Source organism: Homarus americanus, unplaced genomic scaffold, assembly GCF_018991925.1.
Source record: "Homarus americanus isolate GMGI-L3 unplaced genomic scaffold, GMGI_Hamer_2.0 scaffold54443, whole genome shotgun sequence".
Taxonomy (NCBI): Eukaryota; Metazoa; Arthropoda; class Malacostraca; order Decapoda; family Nephropidae; genus Homarus; species Homarus americanus.
In genome coordinates, this window is record NW_024750852.1 from 4,515,581 (window position 1) to 4,536,036 (window position 20,456).

At 38.7% G+C, this 20,456-nt stretch overlaps 1 protein-coding gene across 5 annotated transcripts in view; it reads left to right on the forward strand.

Annotated features, from left to right (window-relative positions):
- The window catches only part of LOC121854272 (dynein axonemal heavy chain 7-like), a 69,870-nt gene that overhangs the window by 39,092 nt on the left and 10,322 nt on the right, over positions 1-20,456 (forward strand). For 4 of the 5 annotated variants that reach the window (XM_042348821.1, XM_042348820.1, XM_042348822.1 and 1 more), the window contains 21 exons: positions 766-929; positions 2,091-2,281; positions 3,276-3,455; positions 4,314-4,432; positions 4,828-5,005; positions 6,178-6,270; positions 7,300-7,435; positions 9,020-9,174; positions 9,620-9,850; positions 11,254-11,470; positions 11,712-11,847; positions 12,212-12,391; positions 12,999-13,258; positions 13,972-14,164; positions 14,348-14,507; positions 15,530-15,735; positions 17,167-17,307; positions 17,666-17,823; positions 19,326-19,474; positions 19,598-19,858; positions 20,011-20,226. In XM_042348821.1, coding sequence (XP_042204755.1) covers positions 766-929; positions 2,091-2,281; positions 3,276-3,455; positions 4,314-4,432; positions 4,828-5,005; positions 6,178-6,270; positions 7,300-7,435; positions 9,020-9,174; positions 9,620-9,850; positions 11,254-11,470; positions 11,712-11,847; positions 12,212-12,391; positions 12,999-13,258; positions 13,972-14,164; positions 14,348-14,507; positions 15,530-15,735; positions 17,167-17,307; positions 17,666-17,823; positions 19,326-19,474; positions 19,598-19,858; positions 20,011-20,226 — 3,724 coding nt within the window. Of the gene's footprint in view, positions 1-765; positions 930-2,090; positions 2,282-3,275; positions 3,456-4,313; positions 4,433-4,827; positions 5,006-6,177; positions 6,271-7,299; positions 7,436-9,019; positions 9,175-9,619; positions 9,851-11,253; positions 11,471-11,711; positions 11,848-12,211; positions 12,392-12,998; positions 13,259-13,971; positions 14,165-14,347; positions 14,508-15,529; positions 16,189-17,166; positions 17,308-17,665; positions 17,824-19,325; positions 19,475-19,597; positions 19,859-20,010; positions 20,227-20,456 lie in introns of those variants that run through there. The other variant, XR_006086521.1, reaches the window with a different exon arrangement.

Genomic DNA, 20,456 nt, shown 5'->3' on the forward strand with positions numbered 1-20,456 from the left:
ACTGTGCACTAAGTTTGTCACTGCTTTGTAGGCTGGACTTAGCACCCATTAAGGCATCTTTCAGTTCTTCAACCTTACTGAGAACTTGCATCACCTGCCGCTGAGTCATGCCTCCCTCAGTTTGTTCTGGATCCTCCACACCACCAACACTTCCTTCCGCTCCCTCAAATTCAAACAAAATGTCGTCTAGTGAAGTGGATTACCCTGTCGCTCTGATAGCTTCCATCACATCGTAAACATATAATGATTGACGTACTTATTTTTATAATGTGTCAATACTGTAATGAATAAAAACAAAAACAAAAATGGTGAATGCAGCAACAGTCATTCCTACCTCCCTAAATTAGCGGAGCCTTCTTTGTGCACGTTTACGGCTGATTCGCCAGGCAAGAAGATGATGGTAGCAATGCGTGTGACGGAGGGTGCGGGAGGAATTTTTGAGAATTGCAATTAAATGCCAGGTAGCAACGTGTCCTCCTAATATTACGTATTTAAGTAATTATTTAATGTTTTAATTGCCTGTATGTTGGCCTGGCTAGTTTATGCTAGGCATTTACATACCTAGGTATAAAGCTAGACGTCGCATTCTGGATTGAACAAAAACATTCATAATTCAGCAAGAAGCCACCTTGGGCACACTAGTTTGAACCATGGTATCCATTGTCACAGTACTATAGAAGGGATTTACCATCAACACACATACTCTCACACATGACTATTTTATTTACTCACTTAATTAAGAGTGTATCTTTCTATTTATTTAAGGTATGTGGTTAATCATGTGTCCCGGATATGTCGTGTACTAGGACGAGCAGGTGGTCATCTTATGCTGGTGGGCATGGGTGGGTCAGGCCGACGTTCCCTGGCCCGCCTAGCTGCACATATTTGCGGACATAAGCTTGCTTATCCATTCATCAATGCCCAAGATGGTTAGTGCCATGTTACTCTGTTGATGTTTGGGTATATTAGCAGGGCCAGCTTCATTCAGTGATGTAATACAAAAAAATAAAAAAAAACTGCCTGTCCCAATTGTCACAAAGATTCAGTTGCATATTTCAACTGTTTTATCCCTTTTCCTCTACATGTACAGGTGTTTACCATTATACAATTGTTCAGTTTTATGATGTTAAGAAATTAATACCAAATACCACTATGCGATGGCGAAGATCAGATTTAATATGGATGCTACTCAGTGGGTACCCAAATACTTTTCTTGCATTGTCACTGCTATGAAAAATTATGGGCAATAACTCACAATATTCTCAGATATGATGACGCAATCTTGGAATGGCATAACACGTGTGATCCAAATGGGTTGCGTGAGAGACTCTGCCTGCCTCAGGTGATTGACTGCCTGGCTGGGCAGTTGAATTGTTGATTCTCTCACCCAGAGGATGTTTGCATGTGGGAGAAGTTATTCCTTGTACACAAATTAATATATACTGTACCGGTATAATGTGAGGAACTAATAAAAATAATAATAATAAATTAAAAGTTAACACCTGCATTCATTATGTATAGTCAACAAAAAAATATTCTGCACCCCTGGGTCTGATAGCCTTCACAATGACCACTGGCTGAGGTCGTGTTAATTTGGTAAGGTTAGTACTTCTGATTGTGTGATGCATTGTGCAATGAATACAATGTATTCTGTATATTATGTATAGTTAATACAGGACTGTAATCACCCAAGTAAATGACTGTTGTTCAGAATTCTTGGTCTGGTGTGTCATGTTGTGCGACACCGTAAAGGTGCAGAATTTTTTTTTTTCACTGTACATACACTGTATTATGAAGAAAAAAATTAAATTGATCAGCCACAAGTTTTGCAGCAGGATAAAGGATAATGTATTTCTCACAATGCCTCATTACATGATACACATACAGTCATGTACAAAAGTCCTGTCTCCTCTTCTGCCGTTCCGCGAACCCTAAGATTCGGACTCGTGAACCCGAAGCAGCAGACACTGATGCATTATTCTGTCCATAAATGCTTCAAATTCATGAGTCTGAATCTTGGGGTTCGCAGAACAGCAGAAGAGGAGACAGGACTTAGGTTTGCGACTGTACATTATAGCGATTATTCACAGGGTATGCAGAGCTAAGGAAAGTATTGAAGGAATCCCTGATCAGAGCAGGTGTTGATGAAAAGGCCACAGTAGTGGTGGTTGGGGATGCTGTACTTCAACATCCAACTGTTCTACACCTGCTTAATACACTAATTCTTACTGGTGATGCACCCAACTTGCTGCCTCCAGAGGACCACAGCTATCTAATGGAGGTCAGTTACTGGGCATATTGTGTACAAGGTATGAAGCCATTATTACCCTCCGCTTCATCTCCATATAGAGAAGATGAAATCCTAATGACTGATGCACTGTACCTTTTGCTGCACCACATTAATCAGACATCTGAGAGGTATTGTTATTGCTGCATTTGCAACAATTACAATGCAGTTGGTGTGAAAGATGACACACAGAACATAGTTATGTACCCTGTATTGTTCTATGCTTTAATAACTAGAGAGCTCACATGCACATTAATGGACTTCTTTCTCATTCTATACATACCAGATATTTTGGGTACATGGTCCTCAGGTGTGTTGTACCCGCATTATATGTCCTTTGTTAGCTCATAAATTTATGAAGTTCCCCACACTGTCATTCCCAAGGATATGCAAACTGAGGGGCCAGTGATGTTCATGCAACAGCTAGGGGACCACTGGGGAAGTGTGGAGAAAATCAAAACCAATACTGATACAGTCAGTATAGGGGAGAAAGAACTCAGTGATCGACGTGAGCGTATTTTGCTATACAGTAGGCCCTTGACATATGTGAGGGATGCGTTCCTGAAAACCCTCGCATAAATCGAAATCTCAGTGATATCCCCATTAGCCGGAACAATTGGTATAGAGCACTTCCGGAGATCAGAGATTTCCGGATAACTAGACGACTTTCTCAAATCCGGAAAAAATCCTTGTCCCCGGAACCTTTTCTGGCTACTGGGAAAAGTTTCCAAGTGTCTAAATTAGACATCTTTCACAGACGGACACTAGCCCACTTGCCCAGAATGTTTCTGGGTGCTGGGGATGTTTTCCTTGAGTCTAAACTACCGGAGTCTGTAAATGCAGTTCTACTGAAATTAGAAATTTCATTTCTTTACTATAATAATTCAGAATAGTTTATCTAAAAGTTTAGTTTAATAAATATATTTAAAAATTAAAAGTCTATAGGATATGTAATTTTAAAATTTCTTCAGAATTTGTATTATTGCAGCGCCTACGTCTGTCCACTGAGGATCGCAGTGTAAGTGAAGCAGACCTGTGGCGGGAACAAGTACAACGTGTAGCAGATCTTGTACATGTGGTAATAACTTGTCCACCCTCTTCTGTGCTCCGCCACACCCTCATCCAATATCCTGCCTTTGCAACCCATGTTACCATGGATTACTTCAAGGTAAATCATGGTAAATGACTGTCTGTCACCTATTGCTGTTATTCAATAGGTGTTGTCTTTCCCTCAGCCATTTGTCTTAGTTCCATTATGTAACACACATAAATTAACACTCTTATTTATGAAAACAGTTTTGATTTTGTTTAGATATTTTAGGGGATTAAATTAAAGAAATTTGTAGAGTTAAATTTAGTAGCAATTGAAGAAAAAACAAAAGTATAGATAACAGCAAAATATCACTAGTTTTCATGTCAAGTCTTCATATTATGTTGACTTCACTCATTTTGACATAAATGGTAATCATCAAAAATGCTGTTTTGCATTTATCCATCAGAGTTCAATTAAGTAAAAGAAAAGGAACAAAAATGGTCGATATACAGCATACAGTATAATAAAAATTAGAAAAAAAAGAATGAAACTTATGTTTATCCTTGCACCTCCCTTCACTGCTTCCAACCATATAATGTACAGTTAAGAAAATCAGCATAGTGAAAATTATAACATGTTTGATTAATACCATTTAACTGAATAAAGCACTGTATTTAAATACAGTTATGTAAATTTCCCCTTTAACACTTTTGAATTCAACAAAAGTGGAAATATATTTTGTAAGGTACTATTTTGTTTGATACAAATTTACCCCAAAAAAGAGCTTGAGTAATATTCATTCTGAAACTTCCTTCCTATGATATTTGTATTTAACAAAAATATTACCTGTAATATGGTTTATAAATCACTATTTTTACCCACCAGAAAATATATTACTTTATCCTTGTCTTGCCATTTGTTTCTCCTAGACATACATGAATAGCCTCATGATGGAGCTTACATATGTTCACTCCATTGTCATTATTATTGTAGCCATGGCCACAAGAAGCACTTGTAAAAGTGGGTGAGCACTATCTGGCAGAAGTTCCCCTAAGAAGATCTATTAAAGATGCTGTCATTTCTGCTGCTACAGCCACACACCAGACTGCCAGGTAGGTAAAAAATATGCTCTCAGCTCTCATTTCACATAGGACATAGCTTCCAAGTGGTTTGTTTAAGGGGTTTTCTCTTATACGTATAAGCTTAACAAACCATGAGAAAATAGACAGAGGAACTGTACTGTGTAATTACTATGTGTTTTTTTGTGGCTTTCATTTTGTTGGGGTTATGAAAATTTTGGAGTACAGGTACTACAATACTTCAAAATTTGCCTGGGTTATCTTTGGAACCAATGTATAACAAGAGAAAAAGGGGGTTACTATTCTCCTTCTGATGACTTTGCTTCTCGCCCCATTAAATACAGCAAGAAACCCTTCATATCCATGTCTGTACTATTTTTTGTCCACTCAATCTGTAAAATTGTCCCGTTATCTTCTATTTCTTGCAGACAAATGTCAGAACAGATCATAGCAGAAGGAAAATGGTGTCTTCCTGTGACCCCTGCCTTGTATCTCCACCTTCTGCAGGAGTTCCGTAGCCTATTCACCACCCGGCAGGCTCACACCTCCTCCCTCAAAAAGAAATATCTTTCTGGGCTTGATAAATTAGCTTTTGCTGCCTCTCAGGTAGGTTTCTTGTTGTCATCTTTATTTTGTTTGTGTCAGGTAAATAAAATGCTATTTTGTGTGCCTGCATGCTGTAAGTGTATCTAAAAATTATTAAGTCTCGGCCTAGTAACTTATCAAACCATTTAGGAAACTTAATTGAGAATTCTGATCTTGTACTTTACTTAAAGTTCCACATTATATTTCCATCTACAGGTATCCCCTGATTTACGATCATCAGTTTTATGATAATCTGTGGTAACGTTAATTGAGTTTTAACACCCTCTCGCGATTTATGTGAAGCAAAATCCACGTTAATGATATTTATCATTACCATAAACTCTCTGATGTGGAATGTAAACACTGGGGAAGCACATCTTTCCCTTCACTTGTCAAATCCAAGATTGCCAATATGCACAGAAACTGCTTTACCATCCTCCGCACAGCTTCACCAACCTGCTCACCACCTCACAGCCACCATGCGAACTACAGTCCTGGGCTTTGTTTCAATGTGATCGCAACTACCCTTGCTCATGTAACAAACGTTATCGTAATTAATCATTGCGTGTGTGTAACCTTGTGATCGCTGTGATATTCTGCCGTTATTAGTGAGAGGAAACCATTATCATTCAGATACTGCTCTGTTTTAGACTGTGAAGCGATCGATGCACAGTAACTCTGTAATACACACACACACACACACATTCACACTCTGAGTCAGACTCGTACAAAAGAATGAGCTCAGCAGCCTTTTCAGGGGATAGGAAAGGTCGCCTATGTGACATGCTAGGTTCTTGTGTCAGCAATTGACACATGATCCTGTGATGGGTGGCAGCACTGCCGGGCTGACAGTGTTGTCAGAACATAAGCCTAGAGTTTCTTGAAACACTTCATAAAAATCAAACTACTTATACTGCATGTAATGCCATGAGGTACTGGTAGCATTTCATCATGGATATATCCGTGATCAGCGCCAACCGACACCTATTGTTTATCACAGATATATCCGGGATTGACACCCAGTGGGTTAAAGGGTTAATGAGAGGACTGATACAATTCTCAGTTTACCAGTAAACCCAAACTCTTGTTCTTTTATGACTTCATAATATGATCACATTCTACCCCTTCTTATCTAGTACAGTAGGTAGTGTCACTAATTTTAATGGTCTCTCATCTGTTGTTTTTTATCACAGATCTCAGTGATGCAGGAGATGCTGGCATCACTTGGTCCCCAAATAGAAGAAGCCTCCCACGATGTGTCCAAGATGATGGAGCTGATTGAACAGGTCATTCTTTGGTTTTATAATAATCCAGAGGACATTTGTGTGATCAACACAAAAATGAGAATTAAGATTTAATTATCTTTATTTTTAGTTTCTAGTGTCCTAATTCATTCTTATTCACTACAGGCAGATTCACTGAGAGCATAGAATCTACATCTATTTAATATAAAGGTGTCTTATCACTACTCCAATTGAAAATACATAAAATCCTGCACCATTGGACAAGGTCATAAATTAGGGAGAGAATATATAATTTGAGTTAAATTGGCAGTCGATCTTATACATCAAGTTTGAAAACCAGAGCATTTAATTTTATAGTAAATAGAGAAACACACTTTGGAAATATGGAATACTTAACATCTGTATTTATAAACTACAGTATAGGAACTATTTGGTAATACACATTATTTCTGATATATATAAAGATGCAATTCAGAACAGCAGTGACTGTTATACGATGAGAATCACTGTGCAGTATTTACAAGTACCTGTACAGACAAATGTCTTCCCACACACGTGCCGTGCTACACCATCTGCTTGACACCTTGAACATGTGAACAATCCATTCTATGGTGTGTCTATGTGCACAACCTCTTTAAACTACACCATGTATCGATGTTATGAGTTGTCTTAATGTGAGTGCCAGGAGGACAGGTATAAAAAATGCTGCATAAAGAGATACTTAATTTCAAGTTATAGCAGAGAGGGTTCCTGATAGGAGAGATGGTTGGTGATGGTTTCAGATAGCAGGGCAGAAGGAATGAGGTGCTCAAGTCGAATTTTTCCTCTCCTTCCTCCTTATCATCAGTGTCATTACATCATAAAACTAATCAAGCACATATTGATCCATTATATAATGATCATTGCCTCTACCAAAACAGTATTTTGATAAGCAAAAATTAATATATTAAAAGCTTTGATATTTCTTCAGGCATATTAAATTTCTGTATGTGATTTTCCTACTTCTCAGTTAATATTTGTGGTCACTATAAAGTAACGGTAAATAAAGTAAACTCATTTCATCATATGCAGGAATCTATGGAGGTTGAGGCTCGAAGAAAGCTCGTGGCTGCAGAGGAGACAGAGGCTGGAGTACATGCAGCACGTGCCCAAGCATTGAAAGACGAGTGCCAGACAGAACTGAACCAGGCACTCCCAGCTCTACAGGGTAAGTGTCATCACCTGTCTCTGTTCAGGTTTTAAATTAGCATGCCTTTTGGGATTATTTATATAATCTACAGTACTGTATTAGCAACTCACATTCCCCAAAAGATTTTTGCAAATTCTTGGTAACAGAATCACTCAAGGCATCTTTATACATAGATTTCACCCCAAGATAATAAAAATGATATCGTCAGGATGTGGAAAAATTCCAGGGAAATGGGAAATTTACGGGTTTTGGAGAGTCGTCTCATTACCCGGAAATCTCTCATCCCTGAAGAGCTCTGCACCAATTATTTCAGCTAATTGGAACATAATTTTAATATTAACCTGGGTATACCTCTTGTAATGATGATGTCCTGACTTGTTAAAATAACTTAAACTGTATATTCCTGTGAATTGGTTGTTTGGCGATTCATGTTTGTGACGTAAGCGAGGTTCGGCAGAGTGACTTGCTGTCAATTAATGGTGAAATGATATGCTCACCCTACGGCCCAACTGTATTACAAATTCCTGACCTTCACTGTACATTTATACTGCATTAGGCTTGATAAACCCTCTCACCTTCTTGCATTAATTACTGACATACCTGTAAGGACATGTGACTTTCCTTTGTGTATTCATATGCCTGAACTAGTGCATATTTATTCATTTGTTGAATAACTTGTGTCAGAAGTTAATAAAAACTCCTTCTAAGGTTTTTCATCATGCAGTCTTACTACATTTTGTTGAAATACCAGTCATTCAATGTTTACATAGTTGGCCTTGCCTGTACAGTAACCCCTCTCCAACCTCTGATTCTGGGTATCTATGGTTTTTACTTTGTACAAGGTGTATACCATTTCACCAACTTTGGCATTGAATTTCGAATATCTGTAGGATTAGTGTGGCATCTTTATTCCTCAGTGGTCTAATGTATTCTTCAGTAAATATGAGGAATGAATCAAAATAATACAGCATGCCCTTATAATTCGCGGGTTTTTAATTCGTGGCCTTCGATTATTCACGGATGACACCCTGTATGTACCCAAGAATGTCTGCGGGTACTTTTAAAGTGGGTGGCATGTTCGCGGGCGGGACGGGGAGCACGCGAGTTTTGTTGCGTCCTTCAAGGTGTCTCTGTTGTCCCAGAAGGCTTGGCAACGTGTCAATATGTCGATAATTTTGGAACCGGGTAGTCAAGATATAAAAAAAATCTTTATAAAAAATCGCTATATATATACCGAACCTAACTTAGTTAGGCTTTGATGAGTGTTATCCACGGCCATGGAACCTAACTCCCTATTTCCCATGTCTTGATGATTGCGGTGGGGGGGGGGGGGAGGAGGGTGGTTTCGAGAACCTAACCCCCACAGTTGTTGAGGGACCACTGTATCTAAGATAATTTGGACTTGCAGCCAAACAGAAAGTTCAGCTGGATGATTAAAATTTTTGCACTGCTTGCTTTGTAGAACAAGTGGCTTTCCTGAACCCTGCCATTTATTTACTTCAGAACACCAGTAGTTCCCACTAATTTCAATGTACTGTAATAGGTTTTACTGTATGTATTTGTAAATAGCCATATTGTAATAGAGTCATCTATGATCTACAGAGGCAGTTGAGGCCCTCAACACACTCAAGCCTGCAGACATCACAGTTGTAAAGAGTATGAAGAATCCTCCACATGCAATTAAGCTTGTCATGGCTGCAGTCTGTGTCATGTTGGAAATCAAGCCTGAAAAGTTAAAAAACAGCAGTGTTAAAGCGGTAATGTACTATATAGCTAGCAAGAGGGACATGTACTTACCAGAAGGATGTAATATCCTGAAGTGCATTGTATATAACAAGGGATTCAAGGTAACCTTATGAGGGACAGTGAAGGGGAGTGGAGGGATAAAAGAATACACAGGGGCTTCACTGAAACAGGATTATTGAATAGAAAATGGGAAATGCAACGGACCCTGCATAGGGTCCTATGTATCTGGATGTAACTTTTCTTCTTTGCAAACAGCATTTAATTGGAAATCATTAAGATATAAAGTATAAAACTAAAAACACTTAGATTAATTACTTTATTCTTGGATTACATGTTATGCATTTAATGAGTTTACTTGATAAATAAAACTTGCACCAGAAAGATCTGTGGCATAATCTTTTTGTCACAAGAGTAGCTCATTTCTCTTATCTCCCCTCAATATATTTTTTCTGTCAGACATTTGACTTTTGGGGCCCAAGCAAACGTCTCCTGAGTGATCTGAGCTTCTTGCAGCAGCTGCGAGACTATGACAAAGATGACATCCCCGACTCTGTCATGGATAAGATTAACAAGGAATATGTTCGCCTACCAGAGTTTGACCCAACATCAGTAGCTAAAGCATCAAGTGCTGCTGAAGGACTGTGTAAATGGGTCCGTGCCATGGCCTCATACAATGCAATTGCTAAGGTGAGCCATAAAAGTAGTTGCAATATTGTAAAAAACATCAGTTTGTGAAGTGTTTGATTCCCACTAACGCAGAGATTGATGAACGTATTATGTACGTACAGTACTAGAATGTCATAATGAAGAAGACTGCTTCCTATTGTTCCTCTAACCATTTTACAAGACTTTTAACAAAAATGCATCCATTCTTTAATTTCTATATTACAGGGTATAGTATAATGTTTTTCATGTTTCCATTTGATTTTAACACCAGCTGAAGTCAGGATTCAGCAAATGTTTGGAAATAATCACGACCCATCTTTATTGTCCAGATGTACTTGATCTTCAGCAGGTGGTACTGATGATGTGTTCTGTATTGACACTCTCTATCAGGTTTAGGTTTGATGGCTTCCCAGGCCATTCCAGCACTTGAATATCTTGCTTATGCTTCATTAGGAGTGGATTTTTGGTGGTATGACGAATTGGCAGGTTCAGCTTCTTTTGAAGTTGGAGTTGAACCAGTCTGAAACATCCTAAGGTTGTGATGGCTTTTCTTCATTTCTGCTGCAAGTATTGTCAGATTCTTTTTCATTTTTCATCACATAAGCATGTCAGTTGCTTTAGAGGTCTTTCTGGTTCTCCCAGGAGATGATTTCCAAGGTGGAACAAAATTGACAGGGAAATTGAGCTAGTATGACAGCATAGCATGTGTATTTTCCATTACATTATTAAAATGCAACCACCCCAGGATACAGATAAATATACTGATTGTGGGGGCTCAAGGCACCAATGTGTTGATGGATACAAAATTTTGCTCTCAATTAAATTTGATGGGCAGTAATCGGGCTGCATTTTTAACATAAAAAAAGTTTAATTTTGTAACCAGCATCAATATTGTTTTTTGTATGGGATAGTATGAGAAGTGAAGGCAATAGTAATGGAGAGGGAAGCAAGTTTAGTACAGTAAATAGGGATATGGGAGGGAATAAGGTTGTTGTTTGAAGATGACAATGCCTTGGTTAGTAATATCAAATGAATATCAAATGGGGGAGGGTCCAAGAAGTTGTGTGTAGGGAAACATGGCGAGTGCAGCGAGCTCACCTAGTTAAGGGGTTCTGGTGGGGCGCTGTAAGCCCCCAACAGAGATTTAATCTGACCAATCTTATGGGCATTTTGAGGCCATTTTTAAGCCATGTGCACTTGATATTAGGAGATATTATGAAGTCAATAGTAAATACTTTTTACTATAAAAAATGCCTGAGTACAATACTGCATTAAAAAAAAGGTATTGGATTTTTCTGGTGAAAAGGGGGGTCCAGATCCCCAGGACCGCCCCTAGATCTACCCTTGAATTATATGCATGATCTTGTTTGTGTAGCCCATGAATGGTTTAGTGTCATAATTCAAACCACCAATGATTTGGTTAGGTTGTAGCTCCAAAGAGAGAACGTCTGGTAGAAGCTGAGGCTGAAGTGGCTGCCATCATGTCTGTAGTTGAAGCCAAGAGAGGACAGCTCAGGGAATTGGAAGAAAAGTTGGAAGTCCTTCAGCGTCGCTTCTCGCTCTCATGTCGTGAAAAGGAGAACCTTGAGACCGAGCAGAAACTTTGTGCACTCAAATTAGAAAGGGCAAGAAAACTTATAAGTATGTTCATCTGTTGTTCAATTAATGATTTTCATGTTTACCCAAGATACTGTATTATGGTTTTTGGAATACTGCATATAACACCTTTTTTATATATCCAGTACTAAATTGTTTTTGTTTTTTATTAAGAATTTTTTAGCAATTTTTATTCTATATGCTTAAGTAAGATATTTTGTTTAATTTTCAGTACAGTAATTGTAAGATGTGATCTAGATAACTGTTTTACTCTGTTGTGTTACAGGTGGACTGGGAGGGGAGCAGACTCGTTGGGAGGCTGCAGCAGACAATGCTGCTGCAGACCTGGCACGCTTACCAGGTGACACTTTGCTTGCTGCTGCATCGTTAGCATATCTTCCACCTCACCAGCCTGATGTTAGGTGGGTCCTACATCCCCAACATCATCACCTGTTGCACCTATTGATGTACTGTTTGGAGAAAAGTATTCAGATTACAGTAATTAATTTTACCTCATAGATATTCTTTTATTTTGAAATTTTCCAATATAAATTATACTTAGTGAATGGTGCTTATTTTATGCTGACCAGTGTGAATATAATGTTGAACATAGCTAAAATCCTATAGATGTTGCTAGAATTTTTAAAAGAGTATAAATTAATGGAAAACAGATTTTTTTTTCTTTTTAGATAAATCAGGGTAAAAGAGAAGTTAATTTTAAATTTGTTGCACTCATACCCAAGTGATTTAACTTTTTCGGGTGCTTAGTGTGCTTGGTGTTCCTAGAGATCGACTGGTGGAAGAATGGATCTTGGCAGTGAAGGAGGCAAAGCTTGAGGTAACTGATTCCTTCAGCCTGGTGGACACACTCACCCCAGCACTAGACATTCGTGCATGGGGCCTTGAGGGACTTCCCACTGACTCTTTCTCACTTCAGAATGCCACCATCATCAAGCACACTGTGAAGTAAATCTCTTTTCTTATAAAGTGCAGTACTTTCTCCAGAATTTTAGATTCATTCTCAAAAGCTTCATTTGCATATCACTGATAGTTTTGTTTTGTAAAGTATATTAATGTTTTAGTTTTTACATGATTGCCCAGTTGAACCATAGTGTGTGAAACCTGCTCTCAGTGGTTGCTTTGAAAGTCAGCATTTCAACCTTCCATCAATTTTGTGATTTCAACCTCACATTCACAAACTTGAGATACAGACATCACTCCTCATGTATTACCTGTCTCTGGCCTACTGTAGATGACGTATATGTGAAACAATTGATCTACGTATGATGAAAATTTCTTACTATATTTGTTAGCGATGTATATGTGTAAAATGATGTACTGTACAGTATATCAGTACAACGTACAGTTAGGACACCCTGTAGAACTTTATATTTTTAAGTGAGTGATGTGCTCTTGTTGATATACCATTTTGTTTATTCACTGCAAGTTACCATTTCCTCTCTTTCTTGAAGTTTCTTTTTCTCTTGGTCCACCCTTTGCAAATAGGAACAGAAAAAAGATACCAGTTAGGTAATTTTTTTTACAGTTGTTTATGCAGTATTCCTTATTGCAGGTGGCCACTGCTTGTAGATCCTGATGACCAGGGTACACGCTGGATCCAAGAGCATGAAGCTGCCAATAACCTAGAAATCATCCAGGAACAGGATATTGACAAGTTGTCTCCCAAAGCTGTGGGTGGGGCACGGGTAACTGTTTTAGAGGATGTGCTGACTCGCTGTGTTCCAAAGGGTCGGCCAGTCCTTCTTCTTGATCTGTCTGGAGATCCACCGTCTATTCTCACCAACATTATCAACCACACTACAACAGAAGAAGGTGAAAACTCTCACTTAGGTATTCAGAATTATGTATAATAATGTACAGTATGCCCGGATAATTCACGGATTTTTATTTCGTGGTCCTCTATTATTCAAGGATGACACCCTGGATGTACCCAAGAATGTCTGCTGGTAGTTTTAAAGTTGCCGTCATTTTTGCGGCTGGGACAGGGAGCCATTCTTTCTAGACAGTAATTTCCTTTACCTGTATTGTACTATACTGTATATGTGTGTGTGTGTGTAGACACACACACACAAAACATACAAATAAATAATAATGGGAAAATGCTCTCAAAAATAATCAGAAACAAATTTATTAAAAATGTGACAGTCTTCCCTCAAGTCTACTCCGTGCCTTATTAATAACAAAGCATGGAGTAGATTGTCACATTTTTAAATAAATTTGTTTCTGATTATTTTTGAGAGCATTTTTCCCATTATTATTTACCATTTGTATGTGTTTTGTGTGTGTGTGTGTCTACACACACACATATACATACAACAAAATACATATATTTCTTTGTTCACAAGTAAAAATGTACCCCCCTGATCAGCAAATGTTATTAGCGGATTTGGCAATTCGCGGCCATTTTGAGAACCTAACCCCCTCCCTCAAATTTGAAGGGCATGCTGTATACTGCTTTTCTTTACAGAAAGGAGATGCACTATTATCTCCTATGTTTAACACTGTATTTTTGTTTTTACCTTAAGGTGGTGTCCGGGTGGTGAGTGTTGGGACCCTCACGTTGAGATACAACAATGATTTCCGGCTGTACCTAGCCACTCGACAACCGCGACCTCATTTTTCCCTGGAGACTGCTGCTGCTCTCACTGTTGTCAATTTCACTGTTACTGTTCATGGTCTACATGGTAACCTGCGACAGATCCTCGTCAGGAAAGAGCGGTGTGTATTGTGGTTGAGTTCTGTGTCCTTGCTATCAAGGAGAATTTTCCCTGCCCTAATGATTATATCATATAAATTGTAGGTTATGTTTAATTTATATGCATTTACATATTGAAATTTATTATTAGCAATGTAAAGAAATAAACGCAAACATTACTAATATTTTATAAATTAAATTTGAAGCCCTGAATTGGAGGATGAACGACAGAAACTAGTGTTGACAACATCTTCATACCAACGTGCTTTGCAAGGGACTGAGGAACGTATCTTGCATACTTTGTCTTCTGTGCAGGGGAACATCTTGGAGTCTGAAGAAGCCATCATGATACTTCAGGATACTAAGGTGGATAACAGTGATGTAGTTGAGACCATGAATGAGACCATTTTAAATTTTAGTTTTATGAATCATGTAAACATTAGCCCCTCCAGTTAGTTTTGGGGTGGTAGAACCTCAAACTGGTTAAGCTTTATGGTGAAAGTTCAGGTAAACTTGGGGTAAATCTAGGTGATGATCTGTAAAAGCTAAAATTGTGAATGGTAATCCCTGAAGAGTTGGGCGTCTGCCATATGGGCGTTAATCGTCTCGGGTTATCATCATCAGGACATTAGTTATAAATCCAGCTTTTATATTTATAAAATAATAATTGATTCATTAAAAATGATAATCATGTATTTAATTATAATGAAATTTTTCTCAATGCTTATTACTGTACTCGCCAACTATTGGTTTCCGAGGTGATTGGTTGGTGTTTTTATGTTCTTTTGGATATACTCAAAGACTGTACTGTAGTTAATCCCACCAAATTTCAAATCTGAGAGAAAATCATATTTGGGTGAAAATATGAGTGAGTTCAAAGACTGAACTTCAACAACCCATAGAAAGAATAAGTCGAGGCTCCCACACACACATATATACGTACAGTATATATATATATATATATATATATATATATATATATATATATTACTGTAATGGTGTCCCTTGGTGCCCTGGATGGTATGTTCATCTTGCAAGTGAGAGGACCTGGGATCCTGGGATCATTCCTGGGAAGGATGGAACTCTGCACTATTTACTTTGTACTGTACTATTTACCTACCCTGGTCTATCCAACAATACTTTGGGATACAGAAATTAATTTAATAGCAGTAACTTATCAGGTTGTGGAAGCAGTGATTAGTCAGTGCCTGTGTCAAGTTGTCCATTCTTTATGGGTGCTCCCTAGACACTTTAATATGCAGCTCATCAATTAAGAAAGTAAACCGTACATTTACAACAGCTTCTGCACCTTAAACAAATATACTAATGCCAGTCATTCTCATCTATAAGAGGCAAATCATTAATTTCATTGTTTCTTTAATGAACAGCAAATGTCAGATGAGATCAAGCGTAAACAGGAGCAATGCGTGGAGACAGAGGCAGCCTTGCTTCTTTGCTGCCAGCAGTATGAGGCAGTGTCAAGACCTGCAGCTGCTCTCTACATGACTCTGGCAAGCCTCTGCTCTCTCTCACACATGTACCAGTTTTCTCTCAGTTGGTACATTAATCTGTACATCAATGTTATAGAGACAACGTAAGTATACATAACACTGTTGCTGAAGTTTCAATTGTGTGTGCTGGAATACACAAAATTAGGAAAAAGGCAGTTCATTATACCTGATGAGCACCCAGCTTATTTTTAGATGGTCAATGGAGCATCATTGCATATTTGTAAAAATAAGGAATAATGGAACCAGTCCAAATTCTTTCAGATGTGTGTTAATGCACTAAAAAACTTAAATGTACATTTACTTTTACAAAAGATTCATAAACGAAACAAAATTGACACCTCTCATATATGCATTTGTTTGCAACATTATTTCAAATATCTTTTAATGCATTCAGCTTTGTTTTGTTTTTTACTTTTGCATTACTTGATAATTGCATTACACAGAGTGTTTAGTGGAAGGTTCGTTGTCCTCACTTAGCCATCTTTTCTGCTTTATAACAAAACAGTTCATGGAGCTAGGCTGTTACGACATCAGGGGTGAGTAGCATCACACCAACTGTCCAATCTGCAACATATCCAATGCTGGACTAATGCATGATGTCACAGACTCACAGTCCACAGATGCCAGAGCGCTACCATGTACTGAACATGTATACTCCACCCAAAAACTGACATCAGCTGATCACATTAAAGATCAAACTATCAGTTCAGTGCAAAATCCCATCTAGGGGGTTGGGAAAACAGGTGGACTTCTTCCATATGGGCATACAAGACAATCAAAGGGGGCCTCACATGGATTTGGTTGAGGCGCTCTCCCCTAGTGTTACCAAAGAGGGGTCAAAAACCAACCCCCTTACTCACAGAATTTGTAATTCAACTGTAGAAGAGCACTGCGGGACTATCGGGGAGCACATTGCTGCTCGCGACCAATGGGTTGGTGACCCTTAATCTAAGGTATCAGGTGTCTACAAGTATGCAATTTATTATATTTCTATGACAGTCATCTAACAATACATAGACTTTCATTTCTTACACATTACCTGTAATTGTACAGTTATTCTAAGTTTTGAAATTACCTGTATTTTGAATGAATGTTTATGTGTCAGGGGCAGATCCAGCAATATATAAAAAAAGGGTCCAAGAAGTTATGGGTGGGGGAACATGGTGAGCACAGTGAGCCCATCCAGCTGGGGGGTTTTGGGGGGTGCTGTAAGCCCCCAGAAATTGTTTTGAAACCTGACCAATATCATGGGCATTTGAGGCCATTTTGAAGCCATGTGCACTTGATATTAGGAGTTATTCTGAGGTCAATAGTAATTACTTTTTACTATACAAAGACACCTGATCACAATGCTGTATTACAGTTGTATTACAGAAAAAGTATTGGAATATTCTGACGAAAAGGGGGGTTCTTTACTCCCAGGACCCCCTGGATCTGCCCCTGTATATAGGTCAGTTACTTGTCCTTTACTAAAAATTTGGGCAAATAATAAAATTAAATTACATTTTCCTTAGTGGGAAGAGCTCAGTATTAGAGCGTCGCCTGAGCCTGTTGCAGGAATCACTAGTGAGTCACGTCCATTCAGCAGTGGTGTGTGGCCTGGCTGCTGCTCATAGGCTGCCTTTTACTTTCCTCATTGCCCTTCATGTCCTGAGGTCAGTCGTTACTTTAGTAATTTAATATTATGCAGTTTTATTTGTAAAAATAGTAGGAAAAATATGTTTATGTGCTAAGGCTCCATGTACAGTTCTGGTGGACCCTTAGTAGAGAACATTTTGATGAGAATGAGGGGTTTGATGAAAGAGTCACCAATTAGACCCATGAATTTGATGACACACAAATAGGTTAGTAAAATAAGCACAACAGTTGACAGACTACTACACTATAAAGTTACCATCCAAATTCAGTTACAGAACTCTGACTTTTTCAACTCATTGCACTATATTACCATACAGTTATTTCATTATGATGATGATATAGTCTTTCAATATTAGAATTATTCCATTACCACAGATTTTCAGGAGGAGTGGATCCAGGTGAAGAGGCCTGGCTTCATCACCTGGTGGCTACCAATAATAGTGGAGCTCCTCCCCCCTCAGACTGGCTGCATCCTTCACTGATTCCTTCATGGCCAGCCCTTCATCACCTCATGACTCTTCCCTCTTTCAAAGGCAAGTTGGATTTTAATATATTGAATTACCATCATTTCTTGTATCTCAAAATTTTCTTCCAGCTCTCTTTAATTCTTACTTGCCCCTTCATTTTCAAAAGTCAAAATTCTGCTCTTACTTTTACTTTTATCCTCTTCACCACTGATTGGTTTGTTAGCCGTTGGCAAGTACTGGGCATGCACTGGCTCCTGAATGTATCTGAACCTGCTCCAGTGTTGGTCATGTCTGGTCTTCAAAGAGCTCACACTCGGTGCCATCACAACACTCTTTGGCAAGTTGTTCTAAGAGTTTACAATTCTCACTCCAAAAAAGTTTGCCTTTACAGTTTTCTGGACTTGTGGCTTCTTCAACCTCGAGCTGGGACCCCTTTTGGAGCGGGCATCCGCCAGCTCCAGGTATGGATGCTTGACTGAGTAGTGCCCTTTGAGATGTCTGTCCACTTCAATTAGATCACCCCTTGCCCATCTATAGTATAAGCAAGGCAGTTGCAGGTGTTCCAATCTCTCTGCATAATTGAGGTGCTGTAGTGCATACACCAGTCTGGTGGCTCTTCTTTGGATATTTTCAATCAATTGACAGTCTATAGCATACCTCGGGGGCCACACGGGGTGACAGTACTCCAGGCGGGGAAGCACCTCACTCCTGAAGATCGTTACGAGGGACGGACCGTCAAGATATCTGAACGATCATCTTATAAGACCTATTAATTTAGTTGCTTGATTCATCTTCTTCTCACAAAGGCCCGAGAACTTTAGTTCATTGTCAACTTACACATCCAAGTCCTTTTCGAATTCGGTCTCTATAAATGCATTTTCTTCTTCCCGTTGGGACATAATTATGACATGCCTCCTTACCATTGGTATGACCCAGGTGCATCCTCTTACACTTCGTGACATTGAGTCTTAGCAACTATATTTTTTTACTACTCTTGAAGCTCACATAGATCTTTCTGCAGTTTATTTCTTAATTTCCTCCATTGTATGGAGGAATGTATAGCTCATTTATGGAACAAACAAACAACAATGAGCCCAATACACTGCCCTGTGGTACCCTGCTTGTCACGGGTACACATGACAATTTCGCACCATTAATCACCACACATTGCATGTGATCATACAGAAAGTCTCCTATCCATGTGAGGACACTTTCCTGAATCCCGTACTCTTGCAGTTTAATTCTTTGTGCAGGCAAGTGACAATTGCTTTTTTTCATATCTTAACCAAACTATTAGGTGGAATTTTATTGCTTCATGCCTGACCTAGGTGACTCATGTGTATTCATCATCAAGTCTTCAGTTTTAAAACCAGGTAAACCTTCAAACTGATGACAGATACTGTACATTGATTGCTTACACCAAGGTAGGCAAAAAGGAACCCATGGGCTATATCTGGCACTTCAAAAAGATGTAATCTGGCTAGCTAATGATTAGAAATTATAAAAAAACTATTAGACTCCTAATTGGGTGACAGTTTTGGATAACCATACTTTTATCTCCCTCATAGGTCTTAAAGAAAGCCTTAAAGAAGATGCAACATCCTGGGGGAATCTCATGGCCAGTAATCTGCCTGAGAAATCTTTACTTCCCCGGCCATGGAACCGTCTTCCACACATACCTTGGCTTATCTTCATCTCTGCTCTCAGGCAAGATAAGGTACAAGTAGAACTTAACATTATTCAAATGTATTATGCAATTAGTAGAATTGGTGCTGTACAAGTTTTGTACTGTATTACATAACATATACAGTACTACTGTACAATATTTCTTTCCTTTCAGGTTACCTGGGCAGTGAAAACAATTGTTGAGGAAGTTCTTGGTCCCCAGTTTATATCAGCTGCCCCTGCAGGCATAGGCAAATATTTAGATGCTCCCACAACTGTGAGTGTGTCATCTCATATCCCTGGTGGTACTCCTCCAACCCCAGTTCCCCTTCTGTTGGTGACTACAGCTGGAGTTGATGCACTGGAGGAAGTTTTGCTGCTAGCAAGTCGGAAATCAGAAATAACACTTGCAAATGTGTCCCTAGGCCAAGGGCAGGTAAAATAAAAATAAAAAAAAAATATATTTTCCTCTTGCATTTAATGTTAATTATCATTAAATTCTCAAAATATATAGTGTTCAGTTCCACTGACTTTTTTCCTAACTCATTGTTACTTTCTCAATTTTCTTTTTTTTCTTTTTGCTTTTAGTCCAGTGTGGCAGAGGCAGCTCTCAACATAAGTGCTTGTGAAGGTGGATGGGTGGTGCTGCAGAATCTCCATCACGCATTGGATTGGCTACCAACCCTGGCTAACATAATTACACAGCTCTATAGTAAAACCGCTACAAAGAGCCATTCACGTTCTGGTAATGGCTCTCTTAACCCTAACTTTAGGCTGATTCTCACCACTGAGCCAACAGATGAGGTAGTGTATTATATGAGTATACTGGTTGGTTGCGTGAGAACTGTACTGTACTATAGTAAATTATTTAACAATGGAAGGAAATTAAAAAAGGGCTGCCACGAGTGATTAAGCCAGTCATTTTAAGAACTTTCTATTAAGTACTGTACTGTACTTTTATTTTGTAGGGTAGTTTTATTTATCACTGTTGGCTAAATAAGCTAGGACAGTAAACTCTCAATTTCCCATTGACT